This window comes from Halictus rubicundus, chromosome 13 (assembly GCF_050948215.1).
Source record: "Halictus rubicundus isolate RS-2024b chromosome 13, iyHalRubi1_principal, whole genome shotgun sequence".
In the NCBI taxonomy this organism is placed as follows: domain Eukaryota; kingdom Metazoa; phylum Arthropoda; class Insecta; order Hymenoptera; family Halictidae; genus Halictus; species Halictus rubicundus.
This window is the reverse complement of record NC_135161.1, coordinates 1,975,773-2,000,558: the sequence shown is the minus strand read 5'-3', so window position 1 is coordinate 2,000,558 and position 24,786 is coordinate 1,975,773. Positions and strand designations below refer to the sequence as shown.

Sequence of the window (24,786 nt, the reverse complement as noted above, 5' to 3'; positions counted from 1 at the left end):
GCACAGTCTTTTGTTAGGTGTTCAAGACCGCATTTGGCACATTTCGGGTTTTTGTAGCAATTGGCGCTGGCGTGACCGAACGCTTGGCACCTGAAGCATTGGGTGTAGTTCCTGGTTTTGATAAAACGTTCCCAATAGACTCGACAATAGTAAATGAATCCTCCTACTGATTTTACTTGGGATAGTTTGATGCCCGGGGGGAAGGTAATTTTGTATATGGTGTTGTGTGGGGAGGATTTAAACGCGACCACACTCGTGGGGTTTAGTTTTTGTGATTGAAGTTCAGTGGCGATTGACTCGGTATCAATCGAGGGCAGACCTTTTAGGATGGCCGTGAATGGCTTTTCGCTGGGGAGAGCGAAGGTGTGGAATTTTAAACCTGCTTTCTGGAAAGCAAGTTTAGCTTCGGTAAAATATTTAGTTTCGCTGAAGTGGAGGCGGACCTGGTTCCCGAGGAATTTAATATAGAAGTTTTTTCCTATTTCGGTTTCGAGTTCCTGGCTAAATTTTAGAACTTCGTTTTCTGCTAGGCGGATATAAATGGGTGGGGGTCGGACTGGGTTTTTTGGCAGGTTTATGTTAGGGACGGAGGGGGGGCGTGGACCACTGGTGATGTTTTTTTTAATACTCACGTCGCCGGAGGTGTCAGCAAAGTTTTTGAAGGCTTCCGTTGAGAAGATTTCAAATCTGTTACTGGTTGTCAGGTTGGTGGAAGGCGGGAATCGCTGTGGATTGGACTGTCTTTTTGAATGTCCTAAAAAGGACAGTTTTTGTTAAGGACGCAGGTATAGCGTCGCTGAAGGGCCCCAAGAGGCCTCGTCCTTGGTCGGTCACTATGCTAACACTAACACTATACTGCTGGAAAGGAGGGTGCACTCGAGAGAGATGTTCGCGGCGCGACTGCTCATGAGAGACTGAACGGAGAAATGAGCGACTTTGTGGCAGCTAGAATGAACGGAGAATGGGCAAGCCAACTGCGCTCTCGTCGGCTTTCGTCGCGATCTTTATAGCCCGAACGCGGACCTCGTGTGCTCGTTTGCGAATCTTCGGCACGCGTCGATTGGTCCGCGCCCGGGCCGGATTCGCGGATTGGCGCGCGGCTGGTCCTTGGCGCTGATTGGTGCGGGCCTGGTCGAAAACTTGGCAACCAGACACTTACGTCTCGTTGCAAATTGTACACTAGCGTCCATGGAGTGTAAATGTATTGTGTGGAATCTTGAAACAGGGTGAAACACCCTGTATATTTTATTTTATTCCCACAACAAACACCTTGTTACAAAAAAGATTAGTCAGTATCCCTGACTGTAACGCGGGAGACCGGGCCTCGATTCCCCGTCGGAGAGAAATTATTTTTTATTTTTTTTTTTTAATATACTTTATATCATTAACAATCATTTCAATCATATGCCCAACCATTTCTGAAATTATTCTTTCATATCAATATGATTTTTAATAAAGTATTATATGTATAGCAGAACAATAAAGGAATGCGTAAAAACAATAAAAATAATTTTACCTTTTCACTTTGTATTTACCAATTTGTACAATCATTGCTTATAACAAATTGCATTTTTGCCTGCAACAATTACTTCAAAGCGACAGTAAGTGTATTCTTCGAGACAATTTGCAAGAAAAGGAAATAGATTTCCTCAAGATAATTCACAAGAGAAGGAAATAGATAATTGTGCGATGTACAGTTTGAAATAAATTCGAAAATAATACTCACATACTCATGGTTAGTCCCAGTGTAGTTGTCAGTGTACACAATCCTCACGATTTCCGTGTCAAAGCTGAAAGGATCTCCACACTTGGTAAAAGTAAAGAAGTCAGTTTGCTGGTTGTTTTTTAATAGGAAAGAAAAAGAGACAGGAAGCCCTTAATGAAGAATTCCATTAATTTTTGAGGCTATCTCAATCGACTGATGTCAATCGATACTGGTCGGAAGTAAGTAATTTGCATTACTTTGTAGCGGAAGTAGAACCGCGTGGAAGATTTGCTTCCGAGGTGTAGTTGCGTGTTATCACAAACTTTCTGTGCAGACATTTTTCAACATTCAACGAGATGGAGGAGTTTCGGAAGAATTTCAGTCTTTACTCTTCTATATTGTGCTTCACTGCGCTCTGGCCTTACGACGAATCTCGGCTAGGAAAGATTCAAAGAGTCACGCTTTCTGTGCTTTATCTCTGCCTTTTAGCGATACAGGTAATCAAGATTTGATTATTATTAGATTTGTGCCGTGTGTAAGCTCGTTTTAACCAGCAAATCATTTTCAATCCAATGGAGATATTCCCACAAATTAATTATGAAGTATAGGAATTTATGTCGAACGCGACACGAAAATGGCAATACCTCGTCTGTGTTACTACAGTTTTCTAGTATCATACAAAAAACCAATTAGAAAATGCTATCGGAAACCAACTTTATAGAATACTTGACCTCTCACTCTTATCGATAAATCGTCGGTACCGATCAATTTTGTCGGTTTTTTTTTAAAGATTTCCGTATTCCTTCTTCAACCTAAACGCCTTTATTATAAAACACGATGTGTCCTTTTAATTCTAGCCCTAAAAATTTCAAAAATTCCTACGGAAACACATTCCATAATAAATTCATAGTATTACGTTAAATCTTTGGACTTCGTACCTTTCTTTATTTCGGCTGCAATATGATTCGTTCCTTGGTCTTTGAAATAAATAATTCCCCAAGTTGTAAAGAAATGGTTTAATTATTGAAATAATACAAAATCAATATATGTTTCGTCTCGTATTTAAGAATTTTCTATGTTTTTGGAATAAAATATTTTTCATAATGTGAAAGAGTAAATTCCACAGCCATTAGCTCGATACGGTTCTTGATTTGCAATGTTCTGTAAAGCGAACGGTGTTGTTTTAGATGAATAAAATATTTTAAATTGAAATTGGTTTCAACAATGTTATTAAACAAGCCCCAAAATTAATCAGTTATCGGTAACGAGGGACTCTACCTAAATGAAACGATCTCACCTTAAATGAAGGGTTTCTGAAATACCAGTGTTGCTAAAAAACAGTAGTTCTCTAGCGCCATCTGTCCAAATAAAGCGGCCAGGTAGCGAACTTTTTAAGACTGCAACATAGAAAGTAAGCTACCAGCTGGATTTTACAGCGTTGTCGGTCTTACCGATACAATGTTGCCATTTTTAGCTTTCCTGAGTTAGATAGCACCGTCTCTCTCCGTTTCATGTAAAATTAGTATCTACTAATATCCTGGTTATTTGTTTAAAACAAATGAAATATTGTTCAGATATCGACGATAAAATGGGTAGAAAAATCACTGTACAATGTGCTAATGATGTTATCGTTCACTTGCCCACTGACGCTGTATTTTCTACGGTACGTTGGTTTTGCGGCCAACCGTTCAGTAGTAAGTTAGAAAATATGTTACTATGGTTTCGTAATGTCAATGCAATTATTATATCCGTTAAACGAACACAACTTGTGTTATCTTAACGTCTCCTTATATGTCTCCCTATATGTCTCTAGATGAGAGCTGTATTCGATAAATTTTCAAACGATTATAGCGCGACGACAGATCCTGTCGAATTGGATATATTCACGAGGCAAATAATAGTGGCGAGACGCGTGATTTTAGCATTTGTAGGTAATGATACTCAACATATTTTTATAAAGTTTGATATGTTTGACAATGACTATTATTGCTTTGTTCTCAAGAATACGTCTATCGCAGAAACCAATTGATAAAACCGTATTCGAAATCTTTGCGAGAACTATGCCAAAACAACACCCTTCTGAATTCCAGGCCTGTCGCTTGTACTAATAGCGTATACATTCGTGGTACTACTGGTTCCCACAATACTACGCTCTAATGCTCAACTGCAATATCTACACATATTCGGATTCTTCTACCCTGAGAAGAGCCGGCAAACTGATTGTGTTTGCATATTTTTCTTATCGGTTAACGTGATGGGTCTCCTATCGGTAGCAAGTACGGAATCGGCAGTCGCTGTGAGTTCTTCCTATCTGTGTGGACTGCTTGAAATAGCCAGGTATCTTGGAACTGTTTGTCCAAACTTATGTTTAGCAATCTTATTTTCGCTTGTACTATACGGACCTCATGAATTATGAATTTGTATGCGTACACAACTCTGCAAACCATGATAACGCTTAACCATGATAACCATGATAAGCTTCTTATAGCCTTCTTATAAGCTTCTAAGAACCTTAAAATTTTAAGGATTTTAAAGGTGGATTTTATCCAGATAAGGGTCCCCCCAAGCCTTGAGGTTTAATATGAAGAGGAACTGTTCGTTTATCTGGGCCTTGGCATCGGTGATCTCTCACTGGATAGCCCCATCAAGGACGTTTTTTTGCTTCGGGGTATGAATATTGTCATACCTTGCTATTATGTGGTCGCAGAACCACATCTTCTTCATGTTGGGAGGCGCAATCACAGCTGGAAGCTCAAGAGAAATTACCCCCGACCGAATCACAACTGCCTAGGCTGGTGGACAGACTTGAACTAATAGGCTCCCTTGGGGAAAAGGAAGGTACATTTAGACACTCTCTAGAGAGAGAGAGTCCATAGAGGTCTTTCTAGGTCCTAGGGTGGTCAATAAAGGTACCTCTAGAGCTGGCTGGGGTAGAGGTGAGTGGTGGATAGGGGTCCATAGGTGCCCCTCTAGGATCTAGGGCGGGTCCACAGAGGTCGACCTGGGTCATGTAAATCCTCTAGGTCCTAAGGAAGTCTATGAAGTTCTCTTTAGGTCTTTGGATAGTCTCTTTCTATGCCCCCATAGCTATAGCCATAGTCGCAGCGTTCCTTTTTTTCTTCGTGGCTGATGGAGCACAGCCTTCGTTGCCAAGCACCGAGTTATACCAAGCCCATGTGGTCCGTGTACCGTGTTTAAGAGGGTTGAGTGTATTTTAATTGTTTTCAGTTACCGAATGGGGATAGCAATCGACAATATGGTACATTCAACTACATCACAGCTAATACAAGTACGATCAGTTGTGGAACTACACAAACGAGCTTTTAAGTTGGTATCTTTCTTTAGATATTGCGACAACATCGCTGTTTATTTCATTGTATTTTGTGTTACAACTTTTATGTTTTTTCCATCTTGCAATTATCGATGGTCGGTGCTAACAACTAATACGTTACAAATTCGTTAATATAGCACGCTCAATGATATCCTGGGCAACATGGTAATATCGTATTTAATAGCGATTCTCGCAGTTGTTATTTCATTCGCTGTGAACTTGTACCGTGTAAGCATCACAGAAAGCGTTCGTGAATTAATTGGTTATAAAGCACTTTTCTTAAACAAAACGTAATGAAACAATTTATATTTGTATATTATGCGAAGCTTCTTCTGGCATTCAAGAACGCGCAAGACTTCCCGAATCTTTTCTTCGCTGTCAACATCGTTCTATTACACTTTGTGATCATGTATTTGAACAATTTAAATGGGCAGAGAGTGATAGACACTAGCAAGCACATTTTCAATACAATGTGAGTCTGAACGATTAAACGATATTTCATTTTTAATATGGGAAAAAAGTAATGAAAAATCACTGTTCTATAAAAACAGATGCAATTCGTCATGGTACTGTATTCCGTTACGATCACAGAAAATGTTATTATTCATGCTAATGAGAAGCGTGAAAGAAATGCGATGTGATCTGGGTGGTTTGTACGATTTGGGTTACGAGGGTTTCTCGATGGTAATTAAGAGCATCCAATTAATAGAATAACAATACTCAGATCAGGTCAGAAACATATCTATGACCTTTCTTTTTGCAGATGATGAGCACGTCTTTCTCATATTTTACTGTTATGTCGTCGACCCAGTGAAAACGAAACGTTGACCAATAGTAGTGGCTTTACTCGAGTGAGATTTTATGTTAGCGATTTGTACTTGATCAAACTTTTGCAAAAATCAATTCCGCTGCAGGAATATGAAAATGATCTTTGATCACTAGATTGCGAATTTTTATGAAAATTAAAAATTATCTGCTTCTGTTGCAAGGAACAGGAGCCACTTTTTATAATTATTTTAAAAGTTCATATATGTATCCCCACTTCTCAATTCTTTTAATCTTTGCACTCTTTAAAGCTTTGGCTTCTCGGTTTTGTTATAATTCCATAAAATACGCACTCTCCTGATCCAAAATGCATTTCTCACATTTATTGCATTCACCACTGTCACATTTTGCTAAGAGGATGGAAAGGGAACAGACAGAGACAGAGATCGCTTTTCACGTATTAAATTTATTCGCTGTCTATCTGTATATACACACGTTAAATCACAAACGTCTACCAAACGTTGACACCAAACGTCTACTTGGTTGTACTCGTTTAACACTAAACACGTAGTGGCTTGCCTCGCGGTTGGTTAAAATACTTCGAATTGTTTCTGCTTTCGCGCGTACCGCCGCGCCGCGGTATTTGCATAAAATGTCTCTTTAGCTAGTGTTCGGTGTTGTGCGCGTGTATGTGTGTGTATCTATATGTACGTAAATAATGTGGTTATAGACACGCCGATTTTATCTCGATTTCGTGGGAGAACTCGCACCTGAAATCTCTGGTCAACTCGGAAAATAGTCGAGTACTATTAATCTTCCATTAATTAAACACCTGTTTGAAACCTGGTTGCACAAGCCGAGACAATGATCGCTGGCTAACAGATGCTCGAGGATAGTGTCTCTTGAAGTGAAGCGAGATCGTGGGAGATCAATTGCAAAATTAGTTCTATCGTTCTGGAGAATTTCCGAATCTTCTCAAATCTTTGCTCGTCTGACAATTACATTTGTACCCTCTCTCCTTCTGATTTTAGACTCTGAAACAAATTTCTGGGCAAGATTTCAACAGACACTGTCAGTCTCGTCTTACAACGTTCGTTTACCTGAACGATTTACCTTTATCGATCGAATAGAAGATCGAAGCGATACTCTCCAGTGTTTCTACTAGAAAACTCAATATTATGTTTAATAATTAAGAGGATTCATCAAGGTACGGTTCCTCGAGATCATGCTAGCTTCTGCAACAAATAGCTCTACCGTGTCTATACTCGACAGAAATAAGAATCTGCAGAAACAGTGTAGCACGAGTGCCAAGAATGGACTCCTTGCGAGGTAGGTATACTCTCATGAAACGAGATACAGCGAATCCGTGAAATTAGCTCGCCCAGAGGAGCAGCACTTATGCCAATTTATTCAACTAGAACTTGTACCGAGATGTACTCACGTCCGAGATCTTTATTAAATTTCAAAACCACAAATTGCAAAATACAGCGACTCAAAATCAAATTTGATTCGACACGCTTCCTCATAAACCTTTACCTCTTTATCTTCTCCATGTTCGGGTCATTGATGAGGAGACTGCGGATTTTCATGCGAAATCAAAATTTGTCTGCATTAGTTGCAAAAGGCGCCACATAGACGTTTATTTTTCTATTCTTAATCATTTTAATCAATTGAAAATAATGTATGAGCATTTTCAAATTCTTATGCATACTTCTTTCTTTATGCATACGACGTATGTTCAGCAGTGTCACTGAATGTTTTTACTGTTTTGGATTCGATCGACACGTCCTAAACGCATAAAAATCCGCAGTCTACTAACGAGTCCTCACGATCATGATTTTTTTAGACATCTCTCTTTCTCTCTCCCTCTGTTTTCTTCGCCGTTACGCTCGCAAAGGTGGCAGCAGAGGTGGGACACGTGAATCACGTGGCTAATAACCGTCGTAGTCATGGGGTGGTGGTGGTGCGTAATAGTGCATGTGATTGTGTGGTGGCAATGCGACCGTGGGAACACCCATGCTACTTCTCTGCAAAGAAAACGAGGAGACTCCTAGGACGATTGTATTACCTTTGAGGAGGTGTCTATGTCGGGAATGGTGGACGGATACTAAAGTGTATACTGTTCGAAGTTCGACTAGTCTTTATTTCGGAGAGGGATGCTACAACCCGCGTGGCCTGCGTGTCCGCTCTCCACGAATTCTCTTACAGAACTAACTTACAAACATTCTCACGAAAATCTCGTTTTCTTCATTCTCACGGTCCGCTTTCACTCTTAACTAAACTAAACACACTCACCCTACGCGACACTCTACTCAGTCATCTAAACATCCACTCGACGCTATCGCGCAGAACGTAACCCAATATCCATTCATACAAACATACTTTGTCTTAAAACTAAACACATGGCGGAGACGTGGCGCCAGCTTGTCGCCGCTACATCACCCTCCCCCCCCGGCTGTGATTGACTTAACCCTTTCGGTACGGGTGCCGGATATATCCGGCATCCATCTGATGACCTGTGTGAGCGAGTGCCGGATATATCCGGCATCCACGTAGCAATCCGTGCGTGCAAGCGACATCTCTTAATATTAAAGTTACAAACAACATTTGGGAAAAAGCATTGTTTTATTAAGCATAGATCATATATAAGGTTCGGAAAGTCTTCACACGAAGAAGGACTGACCATGTGCTATGTGCGCGTTTTTGGCGGGGCACCTCGTACAATGTCGAATGTCGCGGCGGAAAGAGCGCTCGTACCGAAAGGGTTAATCACGAAATCTGTAAACGGACCGGAAATCGTACTTTTCTCCTAGACCGTGTGGTGCGTGTGCCCGCATTTGCCGAGGTGAGGATGGGAGCAACAGCGCCGGCCTCCGCGATGATGGCGATGAGGAGAGAGGTTGCCCCGTGCTCTTGGTCAGCGGGGGTACTGGTGTCCCTCCAACTACCCCAGTGACGCTGACCGCGTTGCCCCGGTTATTGTCAGCGGTGCTGGATCTGTAGCCAGCAAGTACGCCGGCTTTAGCCGATCCACGGTGACGGTAACCGGCTTACCTCGGATGCTCAACGAGAAGGTCCGAGCACCTCGGTTGCGGACCCTGCATGGACCGTCGTACGATGACTGGAGGTTTCCCCGAACGGCGTCGTTTCGCAGGAAAACAGGGTCCGCCGTAGCAAGGTCCTTAAAAACGAAAACCCGTTTTGCCGAGTGATAGCTGCTAGGCGTCGAAGCGAGGGTCGCTAAATGCTCGCGCAACCCCGCGATGAAATCCCTTGGCAGCGGCTGCGACTTTCCGCTTCGTGACGTCAGGAATTCCCCTGGTAGGCGCAGCGTTTCGCCGTAGATCAGTTCCGCTGCGGTGGATTGCAAGTCCTCCCTCCAGGCTGCGCGGATGCCCAGCAAAATGGTGGGAAGAACTGCTGTCCAGCGGACGTTCTGCTGGCAGCGGATTGCTGCCTTGAATTGGCGGTGGAATCTCTCCACCATCCCGTTTGCAGCCGGGTGACAGGCCGTTGTTCGCCAGTGGGTTGCACCTGTTAGCTGGGACAATGCCTGGAACAAACGTGACTCGAATTGCCGACCCTGGTCGGTAGTCACGCGCAACGGGGTTCCGAACCGGGAAATCCATCCCTCGTAAAAGGCCCGTGCCACGGTCGAAGCCTCTTGATCCCTGATGAGGAAAGCCTCAGGCCAACGCGTAAACCGGTCGACGCATGTTAGGCAATACCTGAACCCTTTTGAGACCGGACGAATCACAATGTCTATATGCACATGTTCGAATCTTCTTGTTTTGGCGCGCTGGCACGGAATACACCCACGAACCCAACTCCGACAGTCGGCTTTGACAGACGGCCACACGTATCGCTCCATTACGAGTCTTTTTTTCGTGGGGAAAATGCTTTTCGCATACCCGGCTCCCTGGGGAGAGCCGGGGTTATGTGGGACTACCCCTGGGGAAAATCCCCAAAAGGCTACCCACTAAAAAACCCACGCCCACCTAAGCTAAAGGGGAGGTGCCTGGATCACGCGAGTACTCAACAGGACACCTCCCAGCTATCATCATACCCCGGGAAAGGAGGTTAGCCCCCCCCCCCCCCCATTGCCTACACTATAAGACCCCAAGCGGAGGGACCCGCCCGGTGTCCCTATCCCTGGAGCCTTCGGATTGGGCTTCCCGAGCCCCAGCTCGGTCCACCCACAGCTCCCGAAGTCTTCGTGCTCCGCTCAGGGCCGGTATCCCGAAGGAACCAGCCCCGGCCGAGGCAAGAAGACGCCGCCCCCGGAAGGAAGGGCCGTCGGAGGCGCGATCCGACACGCCCCGACCCTTCCTACCCAAAACCCCCCACGAATCTCCCTCCCCTAGGGGAGGGACGGACCGAACCCCCCCCCTCACACCGAGAATACTCCCGGGGGTTGTCGTCCTATCACGGGGGGAGCTATGCCCCCCCCCCGTGGGCCCGGGTCAGCTCGCACCCCGGGCCCCCAAATCCTCTGCCCCCAATGGTGGGAGCGCTCGATTACGAGTCTTTTTTTTTCGTGAGGAAATGTTTTATACATACCCCGACTCCCTGGGGGAAGCCGGGGTTATGTGGGACTCTCCCCGGGGGGCGAACCCCCAGAGACTACCCACTAAAACCTCACGCCCACCTAAGCTACACGGGAGGTGCCTGGATCACGCGAGTACTCAACAGGACACCTCCCAGCTATCATCATACCCCGGGGGAGGGGTTAACCTCCCCCACTGCCTACGCTATAAGACCCCGGGCGGATGGACCCGCCCGGTGTCCCCATCCCTGGAGCCTTCGGATTGGGCTTCCCGAGCCCCAGCTCGGTCCACCCACAGCTCCCGGAGTCTTCGTGCCCCGCTCGGAGCCGGTATCCCGAAGGAACCAGCCCCGGCCGAGGCAAGAAGACGCCGCCACCGGGAGGAAGGGCCGTCGGAGGCGTGATCCGGCACGCCCCAACCCTTCCTCACCCAATACCCCCCACGGATCCCCCTCCCCAATCGGGGAGGGACGGACCGACACCCCCCCACACCGGGAAACTAGCCCGGGGGGTGTGCTCGATTACGAGTCTTACCGTCGCGTTAACCCCTGAATGCGTCAGGCGATGCACAGAGTCGAATGCGGCTCGTCTGAACGGTCGCGTAGTTCCCGTTGACACGTCACAAGCCACCTCGGTGTCCGAACCGGGAAGGCGTATCCATTCGAGACACAAATTGTTCCTAATTTCCCCGCGCAAGTACGCCTCAAACTCCGCGTCGTGCCGCTGAGATTCTGCAAACTCGGTGTAGTTGAAGAACTTTGCGACCTCCTCCAACCCGGATAGGGCGTCGGTGACAACGTTCTCCTCCCCGTCGATGTGGCGGATGTCGGTGGTGAACTGCCCGATGAAATCCAGGTATCTGAACTGCCTGAACGTAATCGGTTTATGGTCTGTATAGATCGTGAAGGTTTGCCCCTCCACCATGAAATGTTTGACCGCCAAATATATGGCCAACATTTCTCGGTCGTATGCGCCGTAATTCCGCTCGGTGGCAGTGAGGTTCTTGGAGAAGAACGCCAACGGCTGCCAATCTTCTCCGATACGCTACTGCAGCGCCGCTCCGACTGTAAAATCAGCCGCATCGCAGAACAGAGCGAGCGGCACGTTGTCCCGCGGGTGCGTTAATAACGCGTTAATCCCGCGTTATTTAGGTTTTCCTTCACTTCGGCGAAAGCCGCGATGGCTTCAACGGTCCAGCTCAACCTGGCGCTACCTTTGACGTTGTCCTGAACCAGATCATTGAGGGGCGATTGTACCTTAGCAGCCCTGGGCATGTAACGTCTATAAAAATTTAGCATACCCAGGAACTGTCTCAGCTGCTTTGCGGTGGTTGGGTGCGGGCAGTTGGTGATGGCCTCCACCTTTGACTCCAACGAATTGGTGCCTCCTGACGATACGGTGTACCCCAGGAATTTGACCCGCGCCTAGCCAGAATTGCACTTCGCCGCGTTGATAGTTACGCCGTGCTTCTTGAGCCGCGCAAAAACCTCAGCCAAGTGGCACAAGTGTTCCTCTTCTGTCGATGATGCCATCAGTATGTCGTCGATATATGCATATACGAAATCTAAACCGCGTAGCACTTCATCAAGAAAACGCCGAAATGTCTATGCCGCGTTTCGTAACCCGAACGACATACAGGGAAACTCGAATAGTCCGAAGGGAGTTGTTATTGCGGTTTTGGCAATGTCTTCCGCGGCCACTGGAATCTGATTGTACGTCCACGGCGTACCTATCCGGCACTGACCGCGCATTTAACGCTCGGTAGTCCCCGCACGGTCGCCAAGCGTCCTATCCCTATTTCGGCACCATGTGGAGCGGCGACGACCACGCGCTTTCCGACGGTCGCGTCATGCCGAGGCGCATCATTATCGCGGCCTGCAAGCCACAGGCGGTCCTGGCGTTGTGCGAATATAATGCACCGTTCCGTGTTTCACTTCCGCGGGTATTCCCACTGGTCGCGTAATCTTCGGGAACCGCTGCAGTAATTTGTGGAACCTTGAATCGCCGAAAATGGTCTTTACCGTGGGCGCTGACGGCTCGCACCCGCGCGCTGAGCGTTCTGGCACTGTCATCGACGTCACTCGGTCCAGTAGTTCACGGTTACAAACGTCCACGAGTAGTTCGTAATGCGCGAGGAAATCCACACCTATTATCGGCCTCGACACGTCGGCTACCACGAAACGCCATACGAAAGCGCGACGGAGCCCGAAATCGAGGCTCAACGTGATTGTCCCGTACGTGGCTATCTCTGACCCGTTCGCCGCATACAACGCGTAGGTGGTCAGCTCGCGGAACCCGCGAGTCTTTGATCGAGGAAACACGCAGAGATCGGCGCCGATGTCGATCAAGAATTGCGTTTTCGTGACACGATCGGTAATAAACGAACGGCGCGACGATGGGCACTGGTCGCTGGCCGCCATCAACGACTGCTCAACAGGTTTCCTGCCGCGGACCAATTGCACGGGGGTTCGCAGCGCAACGCGTTCGCTCCGAATTTGAAATAGTAAAAGCATTTTCCACCACGTTGTTGGAGTCGGCGTTCTCGGGATCGTGATCGTGCTCGGCCTGGAGCGTTTCGTTGTTGACCGAAATGGCGCGGACCCGAATTCATCTCGCGTCGAATCGCGGCGAGCTCCTGCTGGCACGTTGCTGTTAGCTATGCCATTATCATGCAGAGCTGTGCTCCCAGCTCGCAAATCTCTGCAGAAGGGTTCACTGAGGGAAACGCGGAGGCCTCGGCTACCTGCGGCCATAGGCCCATTGTGTCGGCGATGGTGTCGGCCAGGTCGGCAACTCGGTCGAGTTCGACATACCGTTGCGTGGCCAGGATGACCTGCATGGTCGCAGGTAACCGGCCCAACGATAAGGTGCGCAAGATCTCCTCCGACGCGGTCGTTCCTCCTAGACTCCGCAAATGGCGTAGAAACTGGGAAGGTTTCCGATCGCATATTTCCTCGTGCTCAAGGAATCGCCGCGTTTTCTGTTCCTGCGACGAACCCTCTCGCTTGATGAGGTCTGCTTTGAGCTTCGTGTATGGTTGGGCTGGGGGAGCCAAAATAATGTCGCGAACTTCCGCCGCGTATGCTGGTTTCAGCGCTCCCAGAACGTACCCGAACTTCGTCATTTCAGTCGACACCCGCTCGTGTCCAGACTGCGTTCGACCATGGCGAAACACAGCTCTGAATCAGTCGGCGAAAATTCTGGTATCTTCACCGCGACACGGTTAACCACGGGCCCGCTACCCCCTGCCGGGGACAGATCGGACGTCGTCGACTTTGTCTTTAACGCTCTTATAAACTACAGAATACAATATAGAAACACGCACGCCGGCACTCTTCGCACTACGCACGTTGTCCAAGTCTCCCTAGGCGAAATTGTGTCCACATCCGAAATACACGCGATGTATTCACTCCCGAAAAATCACGTCGGGGTCACCAATGAGGAGGTGTTTATGTCGGGAATGGTGGACGGGTACTGAAGTGTATACTGTTCGAAGTTCGACTAGTCTTTATTTCGGAGAGGATATTCGCTTGTAGGCTAGACAAAGTTCATCTTACATCCTCAGACAGCATGCTGTAAACAACTACCAAATGTACTCCTGACTTTTTCTATTCTTCTCATGCCTCTCTTTATGTTCGTAATGTTCAGAAACCTGGAAAGCAATAAGGAGTTAATTCGGAAGACGTTTTGACACCGAAAATGCATCGCACCCAGTCTAGCCTACAGGTGAGTAAGCAACATTGTCGCGGACGCGTCGTTTAGTGGCGCGATGACAGGACGGTAGCTGTCCACGAACGATGAGGCTAAGACAGACTAGGATATAAAAAATAACCTTTCATGTAGGTCGTTGGATTAGTGTCGATAAAAGTCGGCATAATTTGCAAAAAACATATGGTTCCATTCAATACAATTAATTCAATTTCAAAAGTCCCCCCACCACTTTGACATCATTAAAGATATTGTAGGAAAATCTATACAGTGAATTCTCGCCATAAGCCAGTTGCGCGGTTCTGGCGACTGACAATTAGACGAAATCTGAGGTTCTCGCCAAACGTTGCATTTGAAATACACAGTGCACGCTGGAAACCCAAATGTCATTACCCGTCTCTAAGTCATAAACCTATGACTACTGACGGATACATAGTGACAAGAAGGTTGTGAAAATGTCTTTCTTCGACACAATGTTGCACGTAGAAATGGAATGCGAAGCTCGAGTGTCGTCGCCACCGAGGAGTGTACCACAACATGGTCGGGTATATCAGTGTGAAACCAGAAGACTACTACTAATCCAATTACAAAATTTCTTTATTTTTCGTTATTTTTTTATGAATCTTTCGCCAACATATTCATGGCATTTTTCTGATTAAAATGAAACCAAATATGATATAATTCCGATGATATTTACTTGTGTAATGAACGATGAAAGTTACTTTCCATTACAATTATATTAACGGAAAATTAGTGTAAATGTGATCCGAATTATATCGCGTTTGGTATCATTTTAATCACTCATAAAAAATAATTAATAATAAAGAAGTTAAATTTTTTATTTAAAGGCCTGCGCCAACGCGGGCTTCAATCTGTGCCGGCGGCCGCGACTCTACGCGTCTCTTTCTTTCCCATACGCTGTCCTTTTCTACGTTCGAAACTTTCATCGCTCGTTACGCAAGTAAATATTATCGGAACTACATCATATTTTGTTTCATTTTAATCAGAAAAATGCCACGAATATGTTGGTAAAAGTTTCATAAAAAAATAACGAAAAATAAAGAAGTTTTGTAATTGGATTAGTAGTGGTCTTCTTATGTCACACCGATATAGCCGACAATGTGTGGCCCACTCCTCGGCGACGACGGTTCTCGAGTTTTGCTATCCGCTTCTCCGTCCAACATTAATCAGAGACAGATATTCTCTCCGTTTGAATGCCAGTCATTTTGGTATGCCATAGGTTTCTTATGACTTTCACGCGGGATGACTCTTAGGTTTCCAGCGTGCCCTGTGTATTTCAAATGGGACGCTCAGCGAGAACCACCGATTCGCATGAGTGTCAATGAAAAGAACGGCGATAGTGACTTACAACCATAATTTACTGTAATTTGTAATTTGATCTGTATTCGCTGGTTTTATCTGTATTGGTATTCAAACGCTTCGAATAATTGTCTTCGAATAATTTTTTCCAGCTGTAAGCTGTTGAAATTTTTGTACAATTTGATTATGTGGAGTTATACGTGTAGACAAAAGTATTTAAAAGTATTTATATTTTTCTAGAATTGTCTAGACATCACGTCTGGGTCTCTGTTACGATCGAGTGGGACACTGTCATTTTTTTGTTATTTATTGGCATGCTTGGCCCTAAGAATTCGTTATGGGCTTGAGGACGGGTCTAGAAGCGGGAAGACAGACCAGCCGTACTCCACTCAATGACAATTGACACATCGCAGGCAGACATTCAAGAGAAAGGCGATACAAGTTTCAGAGAAAGATCCTTGAACAAGGGATCTTTGTGCAGTATCCTGCAAGGCTTACGTGAGAAAATGAATTCACGGAATCAGTAGGCGTTGTACAATTTACGTAAGGTTAATGATAGTTCCGTAAGTTAAATAACACTGCCCACGGGAGTGGGGGCGGAATGGTGTCGGTGCGGGGAGTCTCCCCGCGCCCTGTTGTGCCCCCATCTTTGGGGGCGGTGGATTTGGGGGTCCGGGGTGCGAGCTGACCCGGGCCACCGGGGGGGAGCATAGCTCCCCCCGTGATAGGACGACACCCCCCGGGTTAATTTCCCGGTGTGGGGGGGGGGGGGTCGCCCACCCCTAGGGGAGGGGGATTCGTGGGGGTTTGGGGTAAGGAAGGGTCGGGGCGTGCCGGATCGCGCCTCCGACGGCCCTTTCGTCCGGTGGCGGCGTCTTCTTGCCTCGGCCGGGGCTGGTTCCTTCGGGACACCGGCCCCAAGCGGGACACGAAGACTCCGGGAGCTGTGGGTGGACCGAGCTGGGGCTCGGGAAGCTCAATCCGAAGGCTCCAGGGGTGGGCACACCGGGCGGGTCCCTCCGCTTGGGGTCTTATAGTGTAGGCAATGGGGGGGGGGCTAACCTCCTTCCCCGGGGTATGATGATAGCTGTGAGGTGTCCTGTTGAGTACTCGCGTGATCCAGGCACCTCCCCTTTAGCTTAGGTGGGCATGGGTTTTTTAGTGGGTAGCCTTTTGGGGATTTTCCCCAGGGGTAGTCCCACATAACCCCGGCTCTCCCCAGGGAGTCGGGGTATGCGTAAAGACACTTTCCCCACGGAAAAGAAAAGTAAGTTAAGTAACACGATATTAAGCAAGCCTTATAGCAGTTAATAATAACATCACCCTAAAAAAATTATGATAATTGACCATACTTATATACCTTCTATGTGTATGTAACTCCGCCTACACCACCCTTGCCGAGGCCCCCTTTGCAAGTGGCTAGGTGAGGCGGCGGCAGGACCGCGAAATATGTTGTCGGCTGGTCGACAGGGGCCTTCGTCCCGCTTCATCACCTCCGGGTTGTCTGGCCCGTGTGTGGCGTCGCCCATTCCTCGAAATTACCGGTGCACCGGATTTCCGTGTTGGCCATGGTTTGACGTAGGTGGTCCCGCGAAGCGCTGTGCCCTTTCCTCGGGCCGGCTGGATACGGGGGTGCCGTTAGCTTGCCTGGAACTTGTCGGGCTCGGAGCGCGAAAGTCGTTAACATTCGAGTCTCCCGTCGCTTCGGAAGCTCCTCGGGGAGCGCTTATTAACCTATCGAGCCGTCGCTCTCTTCGCGAGGGTCGCGGTTTTGGGCAGCCCGTCCCTTCACTCTGTCGTTCGGAGCGATAATGGGACGATGCTAGATTTGCAACGTCACAGTAAGTTCATTCGAAACAAATTCGTCAGAGTGCCGGAAATATTGTCTTATAAGTTTTTCACGTGAAACGTGTATTATTTCAAATATTAATACAAATAAAGATTACGAACATACTTGCCGAATATACCTAATATTGTTATTAAAAAAAATCAAATATATTAAAAATCGCTGTTTCGGCGTCGACGGACGGTCGGAGCAGCCTGATGCCGGGACCACTCAGAGTTGAGCGCGCAAAGAAATCCACGGGAACGGATCAATGAGAGGTTGAGACAAAGAGAGAGAGAGAGAGAGAGAGAGAGAGAGAGAGAGAGAGAGAGAGAGCTGGTATTAAACTGCACTTTATTCGGCGATTAACGATCACAGTCAGCACGAAATGCTGGTCACTCGCGAGCTATAGAGAGAACGAGAACGTCGCGAGCGCTAGAGAGAACGAGAACGTCGCGAGCGCTAGAGAGAACGAGAACGTCGCGAGCGCTAGAGAGAACGAGAACGTCGCGAGCGCTAGAGAGAACGAGAACGTCGCGAGCGCTAGAGAACGAGAACGTCACGAGGTGCGCACGATTGCGAGAGAGAACGCGCGAACGAGAATCGCGAGTCGGCGGACGAAACGGAGATCTTGCGCGTGCAATCGTCTGCCGTCGGATCGCGGAGCGGAAATCTTGAGCGGCACGAGACGCGTGTCGCCGCAAGACGGAGATCTTCAACGCGGACGACGGAAATCTTGACGCGAGGCAGAATGCACGTAACGCGGCGCGGAAGATCGCAGAATTACTGCGAACGAGAGGTTCGAGATCGCGAGAGTCTCAGAGCGAGAGATCTTTAAATCTAAACTGAGCGAGACGAGCGAACAGAAGAGCAAACGCGCGCGAGAACAATATACCTTGACGACTGCTGCGAGTGATGAGCGTTCAGAACGTGAAGAGGCGTTAAGAGAGCGAAGCGAGTGAAGAACGTTAAGAGAGCGAAGAGAGCGAGAAGGCACGCGCAAGTGCCTTAAATAACAAGGACCGTCGAATGTGGAGCACCGTGATTGGAGCTCCCGAATCGGATGATCCTTGTTTGTCTCGATTTGAAGGATTCAAACGGTGAAATTCGGCCAATGAGACATGAAACTGTTGCTACGCGGTGTCGAACAACGGCGACACGAGCTCTTGCCGCGTGTTGACATACGCGACAAAAACCGTATGAAACAGCGGTCGCCAGTTAAGACAATAGACGCCGAATTCCAACGCTTGAATCCTGAACAATCGCGTTATAAGTTACAAATGAAATACCATTATTACCATTATCTATTTCAAAAAGAACGCAGAGTTGAATCTTAGGTATTGCGATAACTCGCTCGCCCGAACTTGTCCGATTCTTTTCGAACGCGCTCGATGAAGTCGGGTCATGGGTCGTCCAAAAAGGTCGGACCGCAAGACGTGTCCTGATTCGAGTGCCCGATTCACGAACCGGCCCGCACATCCCTACCGTGTCACATCTGCAGTTTTATGGCGCGCTAACAATCGACATTGAGTTGCAAGCCAGGCCGTACAAGCAAACGCATGACGCTGACTCCAAGGCTAAAATAAGTAAAGGAACACAAAAATTGCCGTGTGCGCCGAACTCCTCAAAAACACTGGATTTCAGTCGCTCGTACCGTAAATTCCGTTATTCGTTAAGGGGGCCGGCAGGCATTTGGCCTTGACTATCACGCTACGTTACGTTGTGCCTTTTTTTTTAGACATTTTACGTCTTAAATAAATAAATAATCAATTAAAAATGCATACCACCGTGTTTGTACATGTCTTTGCTACGTCTGTCCAGAGCCTTTTTTTCGATACGAACACTAAATCTCTCAAAATTAAGAGAATGTATTGAATACGCACGCCTCGGACATGCACGTATAGACAAAGTTCAATGTAGCAATTTCAATGTAGCTACAGTTTTTCGCGAATATTCGCAGAATGTTGAGTTTTACATACTCACCAAGTTTCATCTCGATCGGCCACCGGTCCCTTCTGGAAGTACAGCCCACTTGTTATCTAAATATTCTTTTAAAGTCCTTTTTTTACAGTCCTTCACAAAATATTTCAATTTTTCAAGATAAACGAAACGCCCTGTATTTTGGATTTTAAGTAATTGTAGACACTACAATATATGTATGTATGTATATGTATATTCTGTTATACTTTGACAAAATTAGAAAATAAAAATTATGTAGCTTATGTAATGCCTTACAAAGCAGTTTCAGATGAATGATAATGTGTTCAGGAACTGTTACAGAAATATGTGAGATCACCCTTTCGATGAAGTATCGAATGCGGTTTATGGAGACTGGAACCCGCCTCTTTTGAGGAGTTTAGTGCACACTGCATGTTTAGCCTTCCTTTAATTAGTTTTGGAGGCAGGTCTCTGGAAGTTGTGAATGCATTCGTTTGTACGGTCTGGCTTGCGACTCAATAGCGATTGTTAGCGTACCATAAAACTCCAGATGTGACACAGAACACAGGTAAAGGACTGAAATGAAGGAAACACTTTTATTTTTTCAATGATCGTCGCAAAAAATTGTTCTTCCTTGAATATGGATGGTACCATGGTATTGGGTTGTAAAGGGGTGTTAAACAGAGCTGCAATGCAGACCATAAAAAATTAGTAGAACGGTGAAATAAAGAGTAAACTAGAATGTTTTCGAGTAAAATTATTTAAAAATAGTTCTAATGTGTTTTTAAAGTCATCTAGTAAAAATCTTATTGTGCTGAGGTGGAAAAAATATTTATTCATGAAAGAAAATTTTTTTTAATTAATAATAACAGTAGCTATATATATGAAAAAATTTAAGATAGTGTTGATGACAATAGCTCATTATTAAATTAATATTCAGTTTGGTCGCTTTTAAACTTCGATATGAGATCTGTATTTGTTCGAATTTTTCCGGATTTTCCATTTTTTACAACTAAAGTTTGCAACTACAAACTTGGAAAAAAAAATAAAATACGTATCATTACAATTAATATTATTCTTAATTTATATTAATTAGAGATTTTGTACACAAGATTTACATGTTAGTTACATATTTCATATACAACAATTAAGCTGTACGTTTTAATCCTGGTTAAAAAAATAATGTGCGTTCAGTTTTATGCTAAAAGACTGACCGGTTCTGTTCCAGGAAAGACTGACCGGTTCTGTGCCATGCTAAAAGACTGACCGGTTCTGTTCTAGGAAAGACTGACCGGTTCTGTGCCATGCTAAGGCTGAGCAGATGTCAGCACTATATCGGGAACGCCGAAAACCCGGGCGTGAGCACTCTCATTCCTCTCTGCCTATACCTCGTCTGTGATTATACTTACTCTTTGATTTGTATGTTGTTTGTTGTATCACGTGTAAGAAAGTAAGGTTATTTCATGTGTAATAAATGTTTTCAATGTTTTCATTATTATTTTCGATGAATCTGTATTTTTATCTATTCGTAATAATCTTATGACTACTTAAAACTCCCACTCAGTTTTTAATAAACAATAAGTTTTATTTTTTACGAGTTTTCGAACACAAGAACGGACAAACCACTTTGACATTATAAAATAACTTTTGCAGTTGTAAATTTTAAATATTGTTTAGGGCCAGAATGTACTAAATTTAACATATTATACTCAAAAGCGTACATGCTTGCGTGCATACTTGCTAACATATGATACTGTACGATAATGTATAACTTTCATTAATGGACATGTTAAATAGTAAATATTTATTAATAAACTGCTGTTTTAATGAACACCACAAAACTTTACTGTTGTTTTTAGAATATGACTCGATATGCAAGAGCTAAGGGGTCAAAAGCATCAAATGAAAAAACTCCAGATGAAGCCACCCCGTGGCATATATTGAAACAACAACTAAACGGAAATTTGTCTAAACAAGGTCATATAGAAAAACCAAAATCAGCAAAAGAACTGTTGCAAGATAAAGAAGTACTTTACTGTGATGTAGGAAACATTAAAAATGATTGGGCAGAATTTGAAGAAAGTATACTAACAAAAAATAGAAATCCAATAAGAAAGAAAAATAAAAAAAGGAAGGACACATTAGTTGATATAACTGTTACTTCTGATGAAAATAAGAAGAATGGAGATAATGTCAATTCTCAAAAGAAATCACAGAAGAAAAGAAACATCGATGAAACTGATACTTCTATGATAGATGTGAAAATGAAAAAACCCAAGAAAGATAAAAACTTATTGCTTCAGATAAATAATAACTTGAAAGAAAAAAGCTCTATTAGCCAAGATAATGCAGAAAAGAATGAAGTAACTAAAAAACACACTAAATTAAATAAGAAAAATAAACAAAATAAACAGAACGATGATAAGTCTTCAGAAACATCAATGAACAGCAATAATGTTTCACAAACCATTATTGGTGTTATAACTGAAGAAAATATATCGAATAATAAATCAAATTTGTGTGTAACAGAGGTGAAAAAGGATTTATCATCTAAACATAATATAAGGCAACAGAAGAAACATAACGTTGATTACAAAAGTAGTAATAACCATATGATCAATCGAAATAATGGAAGAAACAAAAATAATGAAAACAGTAATGCAATACAGAAATTTAATAAAACTAATACTAGCAAATCAAACCATTCCAAATTTCATGGGCCCAATTTTGAAAATAATAAAAATAATAACAAGAAACCTCGAAAAGTTCGAGATGATAAAGAACATAAACGAAGAAAACCTGAGGTAGATTCAACAAAATTAACAATCAATGGTATGGAAATAGAAGTTGTGAAATTTGATGGTTTTCCAATTAAAAAAGAAGATGCAGACAGATTATGTGAATTAAAACAAAAAATGATCATGAAAGGTAACTATTGCATATTTATAAATGTCTCTTAATTAATAATACTCTTTTGTACATTATGTTTTATGGATATTTTAAGGTATTCCCGAAAAAGAAATAGATAGAGCAATGAAATTGGAAAGGAGGAGAGCTGAGAAAGCATTAGCAAGAATCAGAAAATGTGTGTGTTTCCACTGTCGTAAAGCTGGGCACAATTTGTCCGATTGTCCTGAACTTGGATCTGAGCAAGCATGTACTGGTATCTGCTTCAAGTGTGGATCAACAGAACATACACATTTTGAATGTAAAGTGGCCAAACCAACAGAATTCAGATTTGCAACATGTTTCATTTGTCGGGAGCAAGGGCATATTGCTAAACAATGTCCTGATAATCCTAGAGGTACTTACCCTCAGGGAGGAAGTTGCAAATTGTGTGGTGATGTGACACATTTAAAAAAGGATTGTCCAAACTTAATGAAAGAAAAGGAAGAAAATACAATTACAGTGAATACAATCGCAGATGGTAACATAGAATCTTTAGAAGGAAGTAAACACTCAGTCCAAATAGCAGAGAATAAGAAACCTAAGAAAGTAGTCAAATTTTAAACTTGTACAATGAGAAAGGTTTTTTTTACACATATGTCAATGAACTGCTCGATTACAATGTAAACACAAGATTTATTGAAGGTACATGTGTTTCACATGTATATACACATACATTTCCTTCATTATTAGTACATTTTAGTGTTACTAAACCACTATCTTCAAAAATCTGATATCAAACAAGAGTAATGAATATCTTGATAATTTATACAATACTGCCTATATACATTTGACATGAATTTATAAATCAGTTAAAAAATCATTTTATATATTAGTTGTATAATGAAAATTGTGAAATTCTAGTTGTTTAAATAAATTTTTCTAAGTAAAGGAATAAATAATTTATTTAACTTTATGATATCAGATTTTTTTCTATGTACAGAAGACAAATCACAAAGATATATTTAGAAATATATAGTATATCATTTATTGATTCCCCTCGGGGTTACAATCTTGATTAACCCCTCCTTTCCCCCGCACTTAACCTGCTCTTAACCCTAGTCTTATCCTACTTAATCTACTTAACTTAACTTAAACTTAACTTAAACTATTTACAATATATACACGCCTGAGAGAGAGAGAGAGAGAGCGCGCTATCTTACAGCTGGAAACACACCTCATTCTTGTTTTCCCACTCCCACACAAACATAGCTCTCTGCTCCCCCCTTCCCTACCCTCACACATCCTGGACCCCCTCTTCCAGTTGCTCTCCCACTATCATTTCAAATTCCTCTCCCATTCACTCCCCGTCCCACTCACCCACACGTCCTTTCTCTCCACTCATCCAATCCTCCCCCTCGCCTTCATCTCCCAATATTTCCCCCACCATCTCCTGCCAGCCCCTTCCCTCATCTCCTCTCATACAGCCCTCCCACACGTGCTCCCACGTCTCCTTCTACCACCCGCAGATCCTGCACTTTCTCTCCCCCCCCCCCCAACCAATATTTTCCGCCCCTCATCTCACTTCCTAATCTGTACCTGGCTACCCTCTGCCATCTGCTTTCCCCCCACCCTTTCCCCAGGTAACCCATCCCCCTTAACCCTCCCATACCACTCGTTGTATTTCGCGCTCCTTATCCTTTCCCATCTCTCCTCCCGCTGCTTCCTCCTTTCCCTCTTCGCCAACTCCCCACTCACTTCCTCTATACTCTCCTCCATCATCACCTCCGCCTCCTCCATCGACCACTCTCTCTCTTCCCAAAAGCGCCTCCTCTCCATCTCCCATCCGGTCTCCTCCCCTCCCCTTCTGCCCCTGCCTCTCACCTGCTCCCAACAACTCCTAGCTAGCTCTCCCCCTTTACCCTCCCTCAGCTTCTTCTCGTAGCAACTCCCTCTGTAACTCCTCTCTTACCAGGTACCCCGGGGTGCACCTCTCTACCCCTAGCACCCACCTCAAAAACCTCTCTTGCAGTCTCTCCAGTCCTTCCCATTCCCTCCACCCCCAAATCTCCACCCCGTAACTAATTACCGCCCACACCAACTTATCGAACAGCCATACCCTCCTTCCCCAGTCGTTACCAAACCTCCTCTTCCCGATCCCCCACACCTGCCCCATTACCGCTGCCCCCTTCCTAATTCTGTCTTCCACCTGCCTCCTCTGCCCCCCGTCCCTCATAATCACATACCCCAGGTACCTGAACTCCTCCACCTCCTCCAACACCTTGCCGGAAGAGGGGGTCCAGGATGTGTGAGGGTAGGGAAGGGGGGAGCAGAGAGCTATGTTTGTGTGGGAGTGGGAAAACAAGAATGAGGTGTGTTTCCAGCTGTAAGATAGCGCTCTCTCTCTCTCTCAGGCGTGTATATATTGTAAATAGTTTAAGTTAAGTTTAAGTTAAGTTAAATAGATTAAGTAGGATAAGACTAGGGTTAAGAGCAGGTTAAGAGCGGGGGAAAGGAGGTGTTAATCAAGATTGTAACCCCGAGGGGAATCAATAAATGATATACACTATACATAGCAGCAGTTTCTTATACATACAATGCATCAGTAGCTTTGCAACATTGTTTAGCAATCGCTTAAACTTCATGTTTTTCTTATTTCACTTGCCATTCAAATGGCATGCAATAAGTAAATTAATATTTCACTATTGAAATAATTTTTTCTTTTGTATATATAAAATTTAATATTGCGCCGCAAAATTAAA

At 44.7% G+C, this 24,786-nt stretch overlaps 1 protein-coding gene and 1 long non-coding RNA gene across 4 annotated transcripts in view; one reads left to right on the top strand and one right to left on the bottom strand.

Moving 5' to 3' along the window:
- LOC143360389 (uncharacterized) overlaps positions 1 to 24,786 on the bottom strand; it is a 562,015-nt gene that overhangs the window by 6,019 nt on the left and 531,210 nt on the right. The window lies entirely within an intron of this gene.
- LOC143360367 (uncharacterized) lies at positions 2,028 to 23,133 on the top strand. 3 transcript variants are annotated; one of them, XM_076799141.1, is made up of 9 exons: positions 2,028 to 2,202; positions 3,280 to 3,399; positions 3,519 to 3,636; positions 3,796 to 4,042; positions 4,934 to 5,032; positions 5,174 to 5,264; positions 5,363 to 5,508; positions 5,588 to 5,720; positions 5,800 to 6,116. In XM_076799141.1, the coding sequence occupies exons 1-9, from the start codon at positions 2,062 to 2,064 to the stop codon at positions 5,848 to 5,850; spliced, it is 1,146 nt and encodes a 381-aa protein (XP_076655256.1). In that variant the 5' UTR covers positions 2,028 to 2,061; the 3' UTR covers positions 5,851 to 6,116. The 3 variants fall into 3 exon arrangements, with proteins under 3 accessions (XP_076655256.1, XP_076655254.1, XP_076655255.1); XM_076799139.1 differs by lacking the exons at positions 3,280 to 3,399; positions 3,519 to 3,636; positions 3,796 to 4,042; ... (3 more) ...; positions 5,588 to 5,720; positions 5,800 to 6,116 and adding exons at positions 20,998 to 22,066; positions 22,143 to 23,133 and having other exon boundaries at positions 2,034 to 2,202; XM_076799140.1 differs by lacking the exons at positions 2,028 to 2,202; positions 3,280 to 3,399; positions 3,519 to 3,636; ... (4 more) ...; positions 5,588 to 5,720; positions 5,800 to 6,116 and adding exons at positions 20,520 to 20,588; positions 20,998 to 22,066; positions 22,143 to 23,128.